Below are 20,556 nucleotides of genomic sequence, written 5' to 3'. Positions count from 1 at the left end.
GTTTTTAATGTGCCATGACACTTTCTGACACTCCAAGAAGGCAGGTGGTGAATATCACCAGAATAATAATAGCTGACATCTTGGGTGTTATCACTAGGGTAGCTCATTGGATGCATTATTTCATTTAATCGGGTAACACAGGGAGGTAGGGGCTTGGCATTTTCACCGTATAGAAGAAGAAACTGAAGTTTAGAGCAGTTAATTTGCCATAGTTATGTAGCCAATAAATAACAGATTTATATTATTTATAAATAATAAAGTTATATCTTTCTGGTCACAGAGTCTAGCTTTTAAACATCATGCTGTACTGTTTATTTACAATTGAATTTAACAGGAACTCTTACCGGGCACTGTCTGATAGTTCAACTGTGTTAAGAAACCCATTTTAGGAAACACTGCTCTAGGCATGTTCACCCTAAGGCCAGAGTCTCTGCATTCATGTTCCAGGAACTGATTAGAAAGTGGATCCCTTTAACAAAGGAGCCAAGAGCCTACAGTGAGAAAGGACAGTCTCTTTAATAAATAGTGTTGGGAAAACTCATACAGCCACATGCAAAAGAATGAAACTATGCTACTGTTTATACCCTACACAAAAGTTAATTCCAAATAGATTAAAGACTTGGATGCAAGACCTGAAACCATAAAATTCCTAGAAGAAAACATAAGAGCTAAGCTTCTTAATGTTGGTCTAAGTGCCATCTTTGTGGATCAGACTCCAAAGGCAAGAGTAACAAAGGCAAAAATAAACAAATGGGACTACATCAAATAAAAAAGCTCTGCACACCACAGGAAAGCACCATCAACTGAGAAGGTGACCTACTGAATGGGAGAAGATATTTGCAAAGCAGGTATCTGATAAGATGTAAATATGCAAAATGTACAGACAACTACAACTCAACAACAAAAAACCAACCCTATTTAAAAGTAGGGAGAGAATTTGAGTCAACATTTCTCCGAAGGAGACCTAAAGATGGCCTAAAGACACATGAAAATATACTTGACATCACTAATTATGCTAGGGAAATGCAAATGGAAACCATGAAATAACACCTCACACCGGTCAGAATAGCTATTATCCAAAAGACAATGAATAGCAAGTGTAACAAATGTTGGTGAGGATGTGAAGAAAAAGGAAACTTCACACACTGTTGGGACTGTAAATTGGCACAGTCGCTAAAAAAACCAGTAGGCAGATTCCTCAAAAAATTAAGAGTAGAACTACCATAGGAGCCAGCTATTCCATTTCTGGATATTTATCAAAACAACACAAAAATGTTAGTTCAAAAGATATATGCACCCTTATGTTTACTATAGCATTATTTACAATCACCACTGTAAGAAAACAAATGGAGTGGGGCACCTGGGTGGCTCAGTGGGTTGAGCCTCTGCCTTCGGCTCAGGTCATGGTCTCAGGGTCCTGGGGTCGAGCCCCGCATCGGGCTCTCTGCTCGGCGGGGAGCCTGCTTCCCCCTCTCTCTCTCTGCCTGCCTCCCTGCCTACTTGTGATCTCTCTCTCTCTCTGTGTCAAATAAATAAAATCTAAAAAAAAAAACCAAAAACAAATGGAGTGTCCATCAATACATGAATGAATAAAGATATGGTACATAGATGTACAGAACGGAATATTACACAAAAAGTAACATCTCGCTATTTGTGACAGCATAGATGGACCTAGAGGGTATTGTGGTAAGCAAAAAGACAGACAGAGAAATTTTACTCCTATCTGGAATGAGGAAGGAAGAACAGGAAAGGAAAGGAAAGGAAGAAGGAAAGGGAAGAGAAGAGAAGGAAAAAGAAAGGAAAGAAAAGAAAAAAGAAAAGGAGGAAAGAAAAAGGAAGGCGGGCAGGAGGGAGGCATAAAATAAAACAAACATAAATGCAGAGAACAGACTAGTGGTTACTAGAGGGGAAGGGAGTGAACCATTTGGGATGGATGGTAACTAGACTTGTGGTGGTGATGACTTCATTATATGCAGATGTCATATTATAAAGCTATACACCTGAAACTTACATCATCATCATAATAATAATGAGTTTTTAAAGTGGGTCCCTTTAAATGGATTCCTACAATTACATCATCTGGATAACTACATCTCTAATTTTATAATATATTGCACCCCATATATATATATTTCCTATATCTAATGTATTCCTTCCCCATTTTTAAAGCCAGTGGTGCAGACTCTTCAAGTCTCTCCCCACTTAAACTGTCTTCTTCCCCCTGCATGTTCCTGCCTCCCTCTTATAAGGACACTGATGATTACCTTTAGGATCCACCTAAATAGTCCAGGATATCCACCCCATCGCAGGATCACATTTGCAGAGTCCCTTTTGCCATATAAGGTAACATTTACAAGTTCCAGAAATTAAAACATAAACATGGGCCGCATTCAGTCTATAACAATAACATTGAGCATCTTTACATGGACTTAATTAGCATCCTTATATTCTCTTTGGTGAAGAAACTGCTTAAATCCTTTGCCTAGTTTTAGCTATGTTATTTGTTTTCTTATTGTCTCATTTGATTTTTTAAAAATACACTTTGGATACAAGTGCTTTGTCAGATACATGAATTGCAAATGTTTTCTTCCAGCAGGCAGCATGCCTCTTCATCCTCTTGACACTGCCTTTGGCAGAGCCAAAGTTTTCATTTTGGTGAGGTACAATTTATCAACTTTTTCCCTCTCTTCGCTTTTGGTGTCATTTCTAAGAACTGTTAACCCCAAAACAAAGATTTCTCCTTTTTTTTCCCCTAAAAATTTTATAGTTTTACATCTTAAATTTAGATCTACGATCCATTTTGAGTTCATTTTTGCAAAGGTAGGTGGTTCAGGTTGAGGTTCATTATTTTGCTCATAGGTACCGACTGGATCCTACATCATTTGTTGAAAAGACTATCATTTCTCCACTGAATTGCTTTTGCACTTTTGTCAAAGATCAAATGACCATATTACCTCAAGTCCATTTCTGGGCATTCTAGTCCATTCCATTAATTTCTCTTGATTAATACCACAGCTCAGTGTAACTTTTTAAAAATTCATAAAAATGCAGTTTTATAGAACAGTGAATCCTGTTATAAGGTTCCTGTGCTGTAGGTAATCCCTCGTCTCAAATAAGCATGTTTGAATCTCTTTCATCCTGTCTGCATAAAGTATGCTCAAATTCATTTAAAGACTGCTGCTACCAGACTAAACTGCTTTCACCAACATTAAAGCATTAGAAAAGTTTTTCCAGATGTTCACACATACCCACAAACACACACATGATAAGACTCAGAAATGCCTATTTTGATCTGTCTTCTGTGTTTTTCTACTATATTTCCTACTCTCTGCTGAACATTTCCAGCTGGTGATATCCCAGAGTCCCAAAAGTCCCTGTGCATGTGAAAAATTGAGATTATGCAATACATTCTGATTAGCTTATGTTTACTAAAAAAGACTGAATATAACATAAGAATTAAAAAATTTGGCTTAAAGTTCAATGTTTTGATACTTTGATAGCTGTCAGAGACAAACATATTTCACAATTATATTTATGTCGAATGGAAGAACTGTCTTCACTGGCTGTATACACAAAATCATAAAACACATCATTCACAGATTTTATTGAATTAGGCTAGCAAATCTCTATCTTCCTAGATTTCAACCAGTAAATGAAAACTAACCAGAAGGTGTCATATTTTCTTTTTACCAATTAGAAAGAACAAAAATTATTTAGAAGTTTTTTTTAAAGTTCCAAAAACTCTGCTCACAAGGTTGTTGTTGTTTTATAAGAGTGCAGACATAAGAATTTTTAATAGGTGGCATACTGACATTAGGTTGTTCAACAACCTAATCACATAACAATGGAGATTTTTCTAAACACCTGTCTTAAAGTGCTCTCTTCATACACAAGTTTCTTACAATCAGCAGTTACTTCCTCATGGTTAGAACATCACCTTCAGTTTGAAGGGGGAAAATGTCTGATTTTATTTTTTTGAGTAGCATACTAGTACCATCTATTTGTCATCACAGAAAAGGTAAGACAACAACAACAAGAACACACTGAAACACTTATTCTTTTTTAAAAAGAAAACTATGGGGTCCTAAGTGGCTCAGTTGGTTAAGCGTCTGCCTTGGCCTCAGATCATGATCACAGGGTCCTGGGATCAAGCCCCACATCCGGCTCCCTGCTTGGCGGGAACCCTGTTTCTTCCTCTCCCACTCCTTCTCTTGCTGCCTGTCAAATAAATAAACAAAATCTTAAAAAAAAAAAAAAAAAAAAAGGAAGGAAGGAAAAGGAAAAGAAAACTATGTAACACTAGCTCTCTTGTGTGCTTTGCTTGAGGATGCTCTATGGCAAGCCTATGGAAAGAATAGGTTCATGGTTACTGCCCCCCCCCCCACATCCAATACAAAGTATCACAAAGAATCCAGTTCAGTCTTGTTTTGGAGAAGTCAAGTCATCAGTGATACCCCACTGCACTTTATGCAGTTCTAGTTTCAATTTCTTGACAACACTGCTGCCCTGGGAGACTGCCAAGGACTGTGGTATAGGGCCCGCTGTGATCTTACCTAAGAATCTCTTTTGCTGATATGCCAGTAAATTCAATGGTTCCATTGGCACTGGGTACACTTCTACTACTTTTTTCATAACACATTTGTCAATAGATAAAGAAGTCATTGACTATGGGGAAAATTTCTTCTCTGATGCATTTTTCCTTTATTGGTTAATGAAAAAGTATTCGTTCTTTGTGCATTTCATTGTTGAAACAAAGACGAATGCAAGAGTGGCTAAGATCACTAGCACTAAGACAGAAAGCTGCTGTTGATTGTTTCCCAGCACCACTAATTATTAGCTGTCTGACATTTAGCTCATTACTTAACCTCTCTGCGTATTGGTTTCATCATCTTTAAATGGAGATGATAATAGTACTTACCTCATAGAATTATTATGAAAACTAAACAAATTATTTCATGCCACGTGCTTAGAATTTTTCCTCACATACAATGAGTAGTCATATAAGTGTTGACTATTACTTTCTGGAAAATGCCATAAGCCAAGCTATATTTAGAAACACCTTTATTTTTACTCAACTCCATAATTTTTACAATATTTTCTCTTCAAAATTTCGGTAATGCTTTCTGTGAAGTTTTCAACAGTGTCTGCTGACAAAAGAACACATTTTAATCTGTTGTTATGTGGTTTTCCATGTATTATTTTAGCTGTGCTCTACCACAGCAGGAAGCAGGAGAAATATGTATTTCACTAATAGTAAGAGGCTTTTCTATTTTTGCTGTAATGTCAGAAATCTTGAGAGCCTTCTAAATTTTTGTCATTAAGCTTAGTAAATATATCTTATATATCCAATATAATTAAATTAAATTATAATTAAATTTTTGTCATTAAGCTTAGTAAATATATCCTATATATCCAAACTTTGAGCACATCTGTAAAAAGCAGAAAAAGTCATTTTGCATTCCTGGATGCTCATATTAAAATATCTTGTCTGTCCTGAAGGCTTCATGTTACCGTTAGCTAACATTTCAAGGCAAAATTTATACTTGTGTGGTTCATCGCTAATATTAATAAACATAAATCCAGTTTTCGCACTATCTTCTTATTAAATTTTTTCCTTATTTTTTTTGTCAAGTCTAAAGAGACTTACATTGTTTTTGTCTCTTATGCAACCAAGAAAGAGCTTATTCTAGGAAAAAGAAAAGTGTCCTTCTGTCCTTCCCTCATTATTCTCTTGAGCTTGAATTAGTAGCATTGTCTGCAATCTTTAGTTCCTTTGCAGGAAGGTTTTTAAGCCACTTGTCGGATTTTGTCAAAGTTAGTTTTGGTAAATCCAACTAATATAGTCTATAAGTCATCAGGTAAACACTCCACATCCAGCTATCTGAGCTGGGAACCCCTCTGTCCCCTCAGGAGACCCTGGGCATTTAAATCAATGATATTAACACTGTCAGTCTAAACACATAATTGATGTTGAATAGACATTTGTTGAATTGATTTGAATTAACTTATTGGTATAATTTATTTAAAAGGAAACCTTAGTCCTACTTTCAAGGTGCTTTAAATATAAACAACTAGACATATTAAGAGACTTAACCTAAACCAACCCAATATTATTAATACTTTTAGGTAAGGAGAACTAATCATTACACTGGTGGGCTTTCAACCATCAATCATGGGAGGTGGCACATACATGGTAAATTTTATGAGTCCAGGGTCCTGAGTTCAAAGTATTATAGAATCCTAGTGAATTACTTCACCCCTCTGGATCTCAGCTTTTCAGCAGTAACAGGAGGCCGCTGGATACATGATCTTCTAGGTCTTTCTAATCTAACATTAACAATTCAATTCCTAACCTGCTGGTCTTACAGAATTCAATAGTTTCCTTGTCTGGAACATTTTGTGAAGAAGCCAAAGCTTGTGGTAAATTCATAAATAGATGCTATTCACCTTAACTCCTATTTTCTGTGAAATGTCTTCTTCTTTCTGCTTCTCTCAACTTCAAACACCAAGTTAATAATGTGTCACTATAAGCTCTACAAAAGGAAATAAACACTTAACCTGAAAAAAACAATGCCCACCCTTGCCGTGACGTATGCTTGGACCTCTGGAGGAATTCTAGAAAATTCATCAACTGATTACATCTGGAAAAATATTATTGGAGGTAAAAAATGTGGTGTGGATCTCATCTATAACTAACACAATTATCTTCTTTAACTGCCTTTAAAAGAATGTTTCCCAAACTGCAAAGTGAAACAAATAGATATTTGCCCATGGATACTACATTCTGAGCATCCCTAAACAAATAGATAGAAACAAAAGAAAATTAAGCATTGGTCTCTAGATGTTTTCTGAGTCCAATTTCATTGTTCTTATTAACTCCACCCTGGCCAGTACTTAGTCCTAGGCCCCAGCTGCATGCATAGCTATAGAAATAGAGGGGGAAAAATGCTTCATATAATTTCTTCAGAATGTTGAAGGCAAATATGACAAATAGAATAATTACTTAGGAAAAAATAATGAATTGGGGATTTTGTGCCATACTTTATCATCAAGGATAATGACAAATCACAGAGAAGAGTGGGTAAGATGATGGTGAGGCCTTGTTCATCCCAAGACACTAACTTCAGATTTCTTTAAGCATCATTACAAATTTGAAGAAATGGCATTAGAAAAATTTCACAAAGTGAAGATGTTCCTAATGTCGCAGCTTATGGTCTTTGGTAGAAAGTAACAGCTAGTATCTAGTGGAAACTCACTAAATCAGGCAAGATTGTAAGCACCTTACATGAATTAATTGAGTCTTCATAAAATCCTATGAGGTAAGCAGGGGCAGCTCATATCAGCTACATAACGGAACCTTATCCATTTAAAAAGCTGAGACCTAACACAACCTGCCAGGCACAGCACATCGACAGAGGGTAGGGGAGGCTTTCATGCAAAATAAGACAACAAGCAAAGTGACACCAGAATCACCTGTCTGCAACTGCCCCTCATTTTTGGTGACAAGTTCAATTCACGTGGGTAATGCAACAACCACAACTCACTCTGCTTCAAATGTGTCCTTTGTTTCAAAAATGACATTTCATCCTCTCTGTCGGAAGTGATAAAATCTGGTCATTTCATGTGCATCGACCTGGTTTATGTTAAAGAGGGATATTCACGCACAGTGTGCTTCTTTTTGGCTTTCTTTTCCAGAAGACAATATATCAATATTGAAAGACAGTATGGGCACTTGAGTGGCTCAGTCAGTTAAGCATGTGCCTTCAGCTCCAGTCATGATCCCAAGGTCCTGGGATTGAGCCCCACATCAGGCTCCCTGCTCAGTGGGGAGCCTGCTTCTCACTCTCCCTCTGCCCCTCCCCTGCTTGTGCATGTGCTTTCTCTCTCTCTCATTCTCTCTCTTTCTCAAATAAATAAATAAAATCTGAAAGAAAGAAAGAACGAAAGAAAAAGAGAAAGAAAGAAAAAGGAAGGAAGGAAGGAAGGAAGGAAGGGAGAAAGAGGGTGCCTGGGTGGCTCAGTTGTTTAAGCGTCTGCCTTTGGCTCAGATCATGATCCCAGGGTCCTGGGATAGAGCCCCATGTTGGGCTCTCTGCTCAGCTGGGAGCCTGCTTCTCCCCTCCCTCTGCCTACAGCTCCCCCTGCTTGTGCTCTCTCTCTCTGTCAAATAAATAGATAAAACCTTTAAAAAACAAAAAAAGTTAAATTTAAAAAAGAAAGACAGTCACCTATATCATCCTTTCTTGGGCATTATTGGGTGCTTTTTAAATAACTTTTTTTTTTAGATTTTTTAAAAATTTATTTATTTGACTGACAGAGATCACAAGTAGGCAGAGAGGCAGGCAGTCTAGAGAGAGAGGGAAGCAGGCTCCCCGCTGAGCAGAGAGCCCGATGCGGGGCTGATCCCAGGACCCTGCGACCATGACCTGAGCTGAAGGCAGAGGCTTTAACCCACTGAGTCACCCACCCAGGTTCCCTATTGGGTGCTTTTAAATGTATTGAAATTTTAGATGAAAATTTTTCTTCATATACCTTTTTTTTCTTCTTAGATGAAATTGCTGCCATGATTCATTAGGATAACCAGGACATATCAAAGTTTCAGTTTTTTCCAAATCTGCTTTCCAAAATACAATAAACTTTTGGATCCACTTAGAGCTTTTAAAATTCTCAACAATGCTGCTTGAATCTAAAAGATGTACATTTCCACATACTGGACAAATTAATGTTAAAGACAATAGCCTTTGCAGTCTCCCTGCAGACCAAGGAGAGATTAAATTCCTTTCTGTTGCAAATTCTACAGTAAACAGAATAACTATATACTTCAGAGGGAGGGAGAAAAACACCAGAATATTCTGGTAGCTCTTGTCTCTGTGCCTGTTTTAACCCTCATAAGGGAAGGGCCTGTAATACACAGGATTGGTGTCAGCAGCTTCATAGTATCAACTTTGATCCTCTATCATTGATCTGTTTATACAAGGATGGAATCTACAGGAGAAGAAAGATCCTTCTTCAAGCTTTTGAAATTTTAACCAGAAAAGTATTGAAATAAATAAAATACAATATTTCTCAACTGCCACACCATGTGCGGAAGAACTAGGCAGCTGCCATGATGTTGTTGGGACTCTCTGTATCCTAGCAACCATCTATCCACAGAAAGAACCACCTCGTGAATGAAATCCACTTACATATACAAAGCTGATGAAGGCACACTGATAGGCTGTTCCGAAGGGAGGAAAGAAGGTAGTGCTTTTCTCTGAGCCCGCTATTCTCTCCTGTCACTGGGAGGGGGCTTGCAAATAAATCAACGATTACCATGAGTCATTGTCACAGGGGTCTGCTGGCTCTCAAATGCCTTCACACTCACACAAATTCCAGGGGACTAAGTATCCTGGGAAATCCTTGGGAAACCCAGACACTGAGAGACATTAGCATGGTTAAGCCAGGCCTGGGAGAATCAGAAAACCAAGGTCATAAAGTGAAAACAGACACACACACCAACTCAAACTTCAGGCTTAGGAGGAAGGTCAAGAGGTGATGAGAGCACGAGTTTCTGCCTCGTATGTGGCTGAAACAACTGAAGTTTTCATACATTAACTAAATTCCTGCATCAAAGTGAGAGAGGAAAACTCAAGGGCTCCATAAAAATCTGCTTTTTGCTCCTCTTCCTGCTTCTATTCTTGCTCGGACCTGTACCCCGATTTTACACATACCTCATAGTAAAATAATGTATGTCTTCCTTGTAAGGGGCAAGGAGTTAATGATTTCTTGAGAGTCTTCCAGCACAACAGATAACATCCAAGGAAGGACTGGGCAAGGACTGGGTGAGGCCTTCTTGTCCATATTCCAGACAACTGGGGTTAGACATCTAGGCGCCGAGACCCGCTAGCTCCAAGTAACTTATGGAGGACACCCAGGCCTTTGTCCTTGATCTGACCAGTTCCTGGATGCCTGGGAGGTAACGTGTACCAGACCACAATCCTCAGTAAAAACCCCAGACCCCAAGCAAATATGAGATTCTTCTTTTCCTTTTTGAGTCTCACAGCCTCTGCCAGTACCTTTACTTTTTCTATATCTTCAATAACTCTGCTCTCACTCCCTCAAAGCTTTTGTTTGATTTTTGCCTTGCATATACCTAAGAACCCTCTTGGCTGGTCCTGGCGGACCCCTGCTGGGTTCTTGGATCAATCAAAAATACATGGAACAAATAAAAATAAAAACACAATGGTCCAAAATCTTTGGGATCCAGGAGCACCTGGATGGCTTAGTCAGCTAAATGTCTGACTTGATTCAGGTTCAGGTCATGATCTCAGGGCTGTGAGACCAAGCCCCCCATCCCGCTCTGTACTCAGTAGGGAGTCTGCTTGAGATTCTCTCCCTCTCGCTCTCCCTCTGGCCCTCCCCCTGCTCATGTGCTCTCAAGTATACTTGCTCTTTCCCTCTCTCTTTCTCAAAATAAGTGAATAAATCTTTAAAAAAAATCTTTGGAATGTAGTAAAAGCTGCTACAAGAGAGAAGATTATGGCAATACAGACCTACCTCAAGAAGCAGGAAAAATTTCAAACAAACAACCTAACCTTATACCTAAAGGAGTTAAAAAAAAAAAAGAGCAAACAAAACCCAAAATCAGAAAGAAGGAGATAATGAAGATTAGAACAAAAATAAATAAAACAGACTTAAAAAAAATAATAGATCAACAAAACCAGGAGCTAGCTCTTTGAAAAGAGCAATAAAATTGATAAGCCTCTAGCCAGACTCATTAAAAAGAGAGAGAGAGAGGGAGAGAGGGGATGCAAATAAAATTAGAAATGAAAGAGGAGAAATAATAACCAACACCACAGAATTAGAGGAGTTATGAGAGAATATTATGAAAAATTATATGTTAAAAAATTGGGCAACCTGGAAGAAATCAATAAATTACTAGAAACATATAACCCTCAAAAGTGAATCAGGAAAAAATGGAAAATTTGAATGGATGGATTATCAGCAATAAAATTGAAGCAGTAATTATAAAACTCCCAACAAACAAAAGTCCAGAACCAGATAGCTTCATGGCTGAATTCTACCAAACATTTAAAGAGTTAATATCTATGCTGCTTGGGGCGCCTGGGTGGCTCAGTGGGTTAAGCCGCTGCCTTCGGCTCAGGTCATGATCTTAGGGTCCTGGGATCGAGTTCCGCATCGGGCTCTCTGCTCAGCAGGGAGCCTGCTTCCTCCTCTCTCTCTCTGCCTGCTTGTGATCTCTCTCTGTCAAATAAATAAATAAAATCTTAAAAAAAAAAAATCTATATGCTTCTTAAACTAGTCCAAAACATAGAAGAGTCTGAATTTATGTGAGCCAAATTACTAGTCCATTTACTTTTAATGGAAAATAATTAGCTGTTCAATTCTGAACAAAAGCAAAGAATTCCCACCTTCCAACTTCTAAACTAAAATGTCAAATATTTGGACAACCACAACTTGTTCAAAATGTAAATTCATTTAAAGAATTATTTTATTATTTCTTTATAAGCCCACAACAACTTTAAACATCTTAGAGAAACTGGTTCTAAATACAAGAAAAAAATATGCAAGAAATTTAAATAATCATTTTCAAGTGGCTTGTTTTTGATAGTTATTAAAATAAAATTATTACTGGTAAGAAATCTAGCAAGCAGATTTAATTGGTGCTTAGTGCAATTTTTATCAGTTGATGTCACACAGAAAGACAAACAGAATTGCAGTTCCACATGGACACTGACTAAAGTCAGTTTGATGTGTTCTTGTATTTTTAACAAACATTTCTTCTGATTACAAAAATACAAGTTATAAATGTTGAAATTATTTTGACTACTTTTTTAATGTGGTAAAACCATCATCAAGTTTTTCAATGTGTCATTTTTTTCTGTGTGTAAAAAAAAAAAAAAGCAAATTTAATTATTGTAGAAGAAACCAAGCCACATTTAGAAAATATTACTAATATTGCCACCAATAAAAATAATGTTAACAATGATAAAAATACTGATAGCAGCTAAGACTTACTGAGAGCTAATTATATGCCAGGCTCTGTTTTATGCACTTTTTTTTTTTTTTAAGCATTTCTTATGTATTAATTTAGTGGTCCTGGACCGAAGCTGTTCATTATGCCTGGTGAAATTGCCAAAGGAGAATAAAAAAGAAAATGGGGCCTGGATTGCACCCCCAGAAGAGACTCTGACCCAGATGGCCCCAGGTGGTAACCCAGACACTGGCGATTATAATGTATGGTCGGCACTGAAAACAAATACATTAACATAATCCTGACAACAATTTTGAGGGTGTTTTGCACTAAGGAAAAAATCTCTGTTTTGCACTAAGAAAAATGAGACTTGATTCATAAGCAGTAGAACTGGTATCTGAACCCCGGCCTGTCTCCAAAACTTAAAGCTTTTTTACCACTAAGCTTGATGGCCCCTCAAAAGCCCCAAACCACTGAGTACTTGAGGGGGTGGTTTCATTCACATGGTATGTGTAGAAGATCATTTCTATAATTTCTTTGCAGTTAGATTAAAAAAAAAAAAAACTTTTGTATAACCTTGGCTGAAAAATCAAACAAGATTCTGATCTTGGAATTACTCTGCTTGGCACAGGACTGGGAAACTGACCAAGCCTCAGCCAGTGCTGAAATCAAGGATCTCACTGTTTACGGCGAAGAGCGATCTTCCCAGTTGGCTAACTTAGTACCCCCGGATCCCTCCTGCAGCCAGCTGTCTCAGGGTTGGCCTGTACTTCTTCCTCACCCTTTATTTACTAAGAAAGTTCAGACAAATAATACAGGTACACATGGCAAACAGGAAAAGTTCCTTTTTTCAACTGATTTTTCTCCTCCAGGGCAAACAGGCTTGAAAGTTCAGAAGCCACTTGCCAGCAGTTTTCCTTATTGCTGTTCTCACCTAACTCTAGCTCAAATGTGGCTAATAAAATACTCATTCAATTAAAAAAAAAAAAAAAAAAGAGGCAGGAAGGATGGTGGAGGGTAGAATGAAAAAACCCAATTCCGTGTTATCAAGTGACTTACCCGGCTAGCAGTCACATGAATGACAACCTTGCACAAAGTAACCTGAACTTTGTCAAACCACAAAGCGTTCTTCCTGCTGGCCAGAGGTGGTCTGGCTCAATGCCAAAGGCAAGTAAAAAGGCCAGTAGAATTTAATTGGCAGAAAATTAGATAGCACTGTATCTATTTAGAGGGGAGGAATACTATCCTCTGAAATGCAGGGGGCACAGGGTGTGACCCAGGCAGTTATCGGCTAACATGAGATGTGGAGTGTAAAGCAAGGGGGTTTAAACCAGTGACTTGCAAGGAACGAGGGAGCAGAGGCGGAATCACCAAGTGGCATCCAGACATTCTACACTCTCTGGGGTCTGTGCCATGTCACAGGACTGTTCAAATAAGGCACCTCCTGGTATGACTTGATCAAAGGGTTTTAGTCAAGCTGTGGAAGGGCCAAGGGACATTATTGAGCACCACCTGCAACCTCCATGCTGGGTGCATTTTATGTGTCATCTCACGCCATCCCCATGACAATCCCGAAACGGGGGTATACTTAGTTCCCAGCAACAATCTAGTCTTGCTCAAGTATTCAATAGGTAGAATGGATTTGAAAGGAGGTGTGTTTGCTTCTAAAGCCTTCCACTCTGACCCAGTCCCGCTTGACTCACTGTCTCTAGCCTGGCCTTTAGGTTTACTTGGTGCAACCAGCCTTAGTGGTGGCAGCTCTGAGCCACCTGCAGGGGCAGCGAGGAGCCCAAGGCAGAGGCTCCTTTGCAAGCAGGAATCAGTCAGTTTGTTCCCTGAGCCTCTAAAGGTATATGCAGCAGTTCATTTCTCTAAAATTTTGCTCTCTCAGATTCTGCTTCTTGACTGGCTCCTACCATCTCCCCTCACATCCCATGCAGAAGGCAGAGCCTGTCTCGGGGCACTGGCCAACTAGTCTCAGAAAATTCTCCTGCCCCAGAGAGTCTCCAATCCACTTGACATAACTGTCCAAAAGTTTTTACTTCTGCTCCAACAGCTGAGGAACAGGTTCGTGGGGGCCTTTTGGGGGGGAAGGTGGAGAGAAGGGAAGAAGGGGAAGCAGGAGTGGGGAGAGAGAGAGATGTTTTTCAGACAAAGTTCTCAAGCATGATGATTCTTTGCGTCTGGTAAAAGTTCCATTTCTCCTTGATGGAAAACCCCTTTAATATAGGAGGGGTGTGTGGCATACTGTCATTTCTTAGCAGTGCTCAAAGTTTCAATGCACCTGTTAGTCAAAAACTGAAGTTGCCCTCAGAGCTCAGAAACAGCAGGAGAGGGGAGAGGAGGTTGAACTTGAAACTTGGCTTTCAAAATGACAGAACCACATTTGTTCCCTATTCCCTTCCCATTTTTCACGAGTGTTTTAGCAACTTCTGAGTTCTTATACAAAGTTATCAGAAAGAAGGATTTTTTTTTTTAACTTTATGGCTTATATAGAAACAGTTTCCCCAAAAAAATCCATCTGTTTCCCCAGCTTCCAATATAAAGCTGACTAGCCAAGTGAATAGATACTCCTCATGTCAGAATAAATACAGCAGTTTACATGAAAAGAAATGTTCAGTTACTTACAAATGAGACATATTCACTCAAACACATAAGAACAGTTTGAGAGCTGTGAATTTTTATAGTTGGTAGCAGATTACCTCTCACAACCAGAAGGAAATGTACTTGCATTAGAGAATAAAAATTACCCAAATACACCCACCCAAAGACAAATCAGAAAAAAACACCCAAGTATACAAAACAGAATGGACAGGTATATGAAGGCAGTTTCTGGGAGGATATGAATTCCTTTTAATGAGATGACTTACCCACACAAGTAGAATTTCCCTTTCCTGAGGGAGAGGCTTCAGGGCAGTTCCAGTATTCCAGGACTGAGAGACTAGCAGAACTACATTTAAAAACTACTGGCAACAGAATGACTAGGACGAGCAGCATAATCTTGATAGGCTTGAACCTTCAACAGAAAATCACTTGACTTTGCTTGAGCATAGCCCGGGCAGAGTGGGTACGTCTGACCCCAAGCGTGTCCCCCTGGGTTGGCCTGCAGCCCTGGGGCATCTTTCGCTCTGCTCCTTTGCTGTATAGTCTTCCAGCTCTTCCTTCTTCAACTCAAGACGGTGGCCTGCAGCCTGTCGGGGACCCCCGGGGCAAGATTTCTTTATCAAAATTCTTGGGAAGTCAGTAAGACATACCTGACACCCGTATGACAAATTTCACAGTTTCACGGCCGCTGACTTCTAGAGGCCTGCTGCTGACTTCCCTGTGACAGGCAGAGCAGTGTAGGCCGCGGTGAGAGAGAGAGGAAAAAAAGGAAAGTGATGGAAAGTTCCGACCGACCCTTGCTGAGGCTGAAAAAGAAGTACAGAGATAGGATTCCTCCCCAAACATAGTTTCTCTTTTTGCAAAGTAGAATGACTCCCTTTCCTTTTTAAAGCCCTTTTGGCTCCACCTCCTGTCTCCTTCAGTGACACTTGAGTGAGCCTCTGTTTGCAAATGTGCGTGTGGGCAATTGCTTGCTGCAGGAAAGCAGGGACGGCTGCCAGGGAGGAGATAACTGGCGACTCACCATAAATATTCCGGGCAGAACCAGGGAGAGAGCAATGAGAGGGCTGTGGAGTTGCTCCTGGTGTCTAGGAGGTACCTGTGGGAGAGTGGCTGTTTTCATACCTGGAGGGATGGCAATAAAGCTAAACCGGGCCACACACATCCTTGGCGAACCACAGTGCGGATAATTAAGACTTGGAGTAATTGATCATTCACATGAGCCGTATTAGAACAAAATGTCAACACCAGCACACATTCCTGGAGCTTTATCTTTTTTTCTTTCTCCTGTATATTTTAGAGCGGAATTTGAGAGATTATTCTTTCCAAATCAAAGGGAAATCCCTGAAGCCAAATGAAGAGATACAGTATGCACCGACACCTTTTCTTTCAGCATGAGCATAACAAAACATCAGAAGGGGCCAGGAGTGCAGGGAAAGGAGTAGGTTGTTATTACAGAGCCCCGTTGGAAAAAATAAGCTAATGGTGCAGAATCTGGGAAGCACTGGAAATCCAGCACAGCTGACTGCTGTCCCTTCCCAGATAACTTAGGCTATCTTTTCACATATCAGGGGTAGAAAAGAAAAGCTTGAAGTACCCATTATTGCCCCCTTGGTTGTTTTGTCAGGAATGCACCCAGAAATAGGCAGCTCAGGCAAACCGTTTATACCACATTTGATGAACAATGGAATTTTCTTCCCGTTTACTTCACCCTGGGAAACAAGTTTTCGTTTAAGTTGCCTAGAGGTAGTGTTCCAAGTGCTAGTCAAAATGTAGATAAAGCGATAGTCACAACAGTCAAAGTAGTGAGCACCCATTCTGAGAGAGCAAAGGAAGAACTCCAAGCCTTTCACTCATATTTATGTCCTCATCATTCCTCTGATACTGGGTCACTTTCTGAAATGGCTAAAGTCAGGATTTCTCTGATTTTAGCCGGCCACAGCCAGACAGCTCTGATTTCTCACAAGAGAAGCAGACCCTGGCAGGCAGCAGAAGTCACATGGGGAAATATATGGAATATTCCATTGCTTTCTGGACTCATTTGGACTCGAAACTCAGAATGAATGTCCTCCAATAACCTGCACTAAGTTACTAACCTTGTTAAGCTTCCCCTTCAGCAGAATGCATTGCCAGTGTTACAGAGGACGAGGACTAGAAGGACAGTCAAGCACTGGGCTGAATTAGTGGAGAGAGGAGGAATGAATGATATGAGCACAGATATGAAGTAATCCACAACTATATTCTATTTGGATGTAGAGTCTCTTCTTATTTTTTGGTTGTAAGAAGGCTCACTTTCCTAATTACATGTGACCTGGGCTAACAGGGTCATTGATGTTGAGCATAAGCCCCTTAGGAGATGATGGAATCAGCATGGCTACGGTGGACGTCAAGACTGGAGCCTGATGTAAGAGATCAAGCTCAACTCATCCACAGAAAACCAGGGTTGCCCAGATAGCAAAACCTTAAACGAGAGCTACCCATGCTGAAAGGACTTGCAGAGATATTTTATTACTCCATATTCTTACTCCTAGATAAACCTGAACCTCTTCTGGGCAAATGAACATTGCCCATATTTTAAAGGCGCCCAGAAATCAGTTTGATGGGCCAAATACCCATTTTAGTTTCTGGGATTGAGTCAAATTAACTAATTCATCAGTTAATTAAACATCTATGTGTGCTAGAGCCCTGTACACAAAACAGAAGTCATGGCCCCCTAAGTTCAAGAGCTTGCTTAGGTGGATTAACAACAACAGAAGGTAGTTTGTGAGTATGAGCTAATGAAAGGCCAGTCACCAATGATTCCGGAGGTGTCAGGAAAGAAGGGGCAACTGTCGCAAACTGCAGACCGGAGCATGCAGTGAAGCTTCGGGAGATAAACAGGAAGTCTCACATCAGCGTGGAGAGGAGGAAAGCCAGATTGACCATAGGACGTGGAACGGAAATGGACAAAGAAAAACAAATGCTTATTTATGAGGTCCTTAGATCCTGAGGGGACAGAGATGGATGGGAGGAAACCCTGCTGGCAGGTTAGTAAGAGAACGGGGTATTAATGGCAAGGAGACAGCTCCGAATGTTTTTAAGCATAAGTGGACATCAGTGGGAGAAGGGAGGCTATTGGGAGACACGGTTATACGTGCTGGTCACCATTCTTACTCTGCAGATAAAATTTTCCTATTGAAGCACAAAGCACCTAATTCTCCTGGGTTATAGATTTGCTGTATGCCCAACTGCTGTTCGTCATCACCATCACCACACCATCAACAGACTGTTCCCAAGGAGCCAGGCATATGCGAAGTACATGCTTTATTCACATCACCTCCAACCTTCCCACCACCTCGCCATTCACAAATCAGGACACCAGAGATCAGAAAGTCTGAGAAATTTTCCCAGTATCACACCCATTTATGGAGGGCACGGACTCTAAAGTCATTATCGTCTCCTTGTTAACAGTGGTTTTGATAAGAAAATATTTATAGCAGCTTTATTCATAATCGCCTAAGACTGGAAGAGATCAAGATGTCCTTCAAGAAAAGAACGGATAAATAAACTGTGGTATATCCATACAACAGAATATCACTCAGGAATAAACTGAGCTGTCAAGCCATTAAAGACCTGAAGGAATCATAAATGCATATTGCTAAGTGAAAGAAGCCGATTTGAAAAGCTCCATACTGCATGAATTCAACTTTATAACATCCTGGAAAAAGTAAAACTCTGGAGACAGTAAAAAAGATCAGGAAGTCAGGGTGGTGGTCAGGGGTCAATAGGGGGAGCACAAAAGATTTTTAGGGCACTAAAACTATTCTGTAGGATACAACAGTGGTGGATACATGCCATTATACACTTATATATTTATCAAGGCACATACAATGTACAACAACAAGAGTGAACTCTAAACTATGGACTTTAGTTAATAACAATATGCATCAATAGTGGCTCATCAATTGTAAGAAATGTAGAGCACCAAAGCAAGGTATTAATAATAGGGGAAAGAGGGGGGACTATGGGAATTCTCTGAACTTTCTGCAGTTTTTCTGTAAGCCTAAAACTGCTTTAATGAAAACAGTCTATTTTTTTAAGAAAAGGGAGTCACTATCTACCATCCAGTTAAGCAATGCTATGCTCAATGCACAGATTAAGTAATGCCATGCTTCTACCAAATGAAATCAGATTTTAAAAAGCTCTTGGTGAACAAGAGTAAAAGAGGAATCCTGCCCATGCTCCATTTTTCAGCTAATTCCTACCCCAGTCACCTAAAAAGGTACCAAGTCTTCCTCTGACCAAGAGGAAGAAAACAGACTCCAGAAACTGGACAGACAAAAAAGAGCACAAAAATCCATAATCTATAATTCTATGAAGTAGCAGCAAAATTTAAAATTAAAAGAAAAGCTCATTTTAGACTGCACTGCATTTATTTACAGAATCTCAGCCTGTTTGTTTGCAACCTGAGGAGTTTCTTGGGTGAAATCTGAAACTGGCCCTGCACTGGAAGGGCGGGGAGAGACCAGAGAAAGGGGCAGAAAAACAAAACAAACAAAATAAAAACCCTCTCAAGAAAGACCCAGTGGATGGATGCTGATTCATTATGGCTCTGGAGCTGATCTCAGGACCGTGAACTTGACCCCTCCGGGGGTTGGTGCTCTGCGCTGGGTGTGGAGCCTACTTAAAGATTCTCTCTCCCACTCCCTCTGCACCTCCCCCCACTCTCTCCCTCTAAGAAAACAAACAAACAAACAAATCAAAGACCAGGTGGAAAGTAGGTTTCCAATAACATGGAATTTGGGGGCAACAAAAGTCTAAAAGGCCACAAAAGGGAAACAGCACCACTGCTTTCCTTGAATAATGGCTAATTACTTGCTTTCTTTTTTTTTGTCATTGTTAATCACTGAATCTGGGTTTTCCTCTGAATTCCACACAGAGCATGTACCACACAATTTTAACATAAAGCACCTGCTTTTTACACGCATTTTAGGATAAGCTAGGGAGGTGGCAGTTTTAATAAGCAAGGGGACTTACTTAGGAGGCTCGTCATAGGAGGTTGCCAGATCAGCGGGTCTCTGCACTCACTGGCCAGAAGCTTTGAAGTTTATTTGGAAGCCTTAACAGGGTTCAATCACACACATCCCTCAGCGCCTCGCACTGCATTGCTCTCTCAAGGTTGCATCCTTGAAATGGCTCCGGCTACAGGAACAATGAGCGGAACGTACCTTCCAAGCCCAGGATTGGAGGTGGGGAGCCTCCCACTGCCTGGTCCACCTAGCGGGGCATCCGGCCTCAAGTCCTCCGGGTCACCTCCTCCGAGTATGACTTCTTCACCCTGCTCTCGGGTATTTTTAACTTATAAAAATGTTAAGGGTTAGAGAAAGGGCTCTGGATTTTTTTTTTTTTTTTAATCATGCGTGATTCACGGTTTCCCCCCGACTTTCAGTTCCACTGAATCTATAGGAAGCGTAGTTCGTGAAGCGTGGACTAGGCGTCCCTGCGTGGCTCCGTCAGCTAAGCCTCGGCCTGCGGCTCAGGTCCTGATCCCAGAGTCGTGGGGTCAGCCCCACGCTGGGCTCCGGGCGGAGGGAAGAGTCTGCTTCTCCGTCTCCCTCAGCCCCTCGCTACTTCCTCCCCGCTCCTGTTCTCGCTCTCCTCTCTCTCAAATAAATCTTCATTTTTATTTATTTATGTATTTTATTTTATTTTATTTTATTTTATTTATTTTTAAGACTGTTAGAAGGCTGACAGGAGCGCCTAGAGATGCTATAAACCTCATGTGATTAAAACTCCTTGCTTGGGGTGCCTGGATGTCTCAGTCGGTTGAGCCTCTCGCTCTTGGTTTTGGCTCAGGTCATGATCTCAGGGATCTCAGGGGTGTGGGATGGAGCCCCGCACTGGGCTCCGAGCTCAGCACAGAGTCCGCTGGAGGTTCTCTCTCCCTCTCCCCTTTCCTGGCCCCCGCGCATGCTCTCCCTCTCAAACAAAAATTTAAA

At 40.3% G+C, this 20,556-nt stretch overlaps 1 protein-coding gene and 1 long non-coding RNA gene across 2 annotated transcripts in view; one reads left to right on the top strand and one right to left on the bottom strand.

The window, feature by feature from the left end:
- The window catches only part of EGF (epidermal growth factor), a 97,757-nt gene extending 82,308 nt beyond the window's left edge, over positions 1-15,449 (bottom strand). The window contains exon 1 of the mRNA XM_059377287.1: positions 14,845-15,449. Coding sequence (XP_059233270.1) covers positions 14,845-14,971 — 127 coding nt within the window. The 5' untranslated portion in view covers positions 14,972-15,449. The remainder of the gene's footprint in view (positions 1-14,844) is intronic.
- Positions 15,450-19,847: 4,398 nt separating this feature from the next.
- On the top strand, positions 19,848-20,243 carry LOC132014274 (uncharacterized). Its single transcript, XR_009403264.1, has 2 exons — positions 19,848-19,905; positions 20,007-20,243. It is a non-coding gene; the product is annotated as an uncharacterized LOC132014274 (long non-coding RNA).
- The last annotated feature ends 313 nt before the right edge of the window (positions 20,244-20,556 follow it).

This window comes from Mustela nigripes, chromosome 1 (assembly GCF_022355385.1).
Source record: "Mustela nigripes isolate SB6536 chromosome 1, MUSNIG.SB6536, whole genome shotgun sequence".
NCBI classification, from domain to species: Eukaryota; Metazoa; Chordata; class Mammalia; order Carnivora; family Mustelidae; genus Mustela; species Mustela nigripes.
Note: the sequence above shows the minus strand (reverse complement) of the source record. Positions and strands in the feature narration are given on the sequence as shown.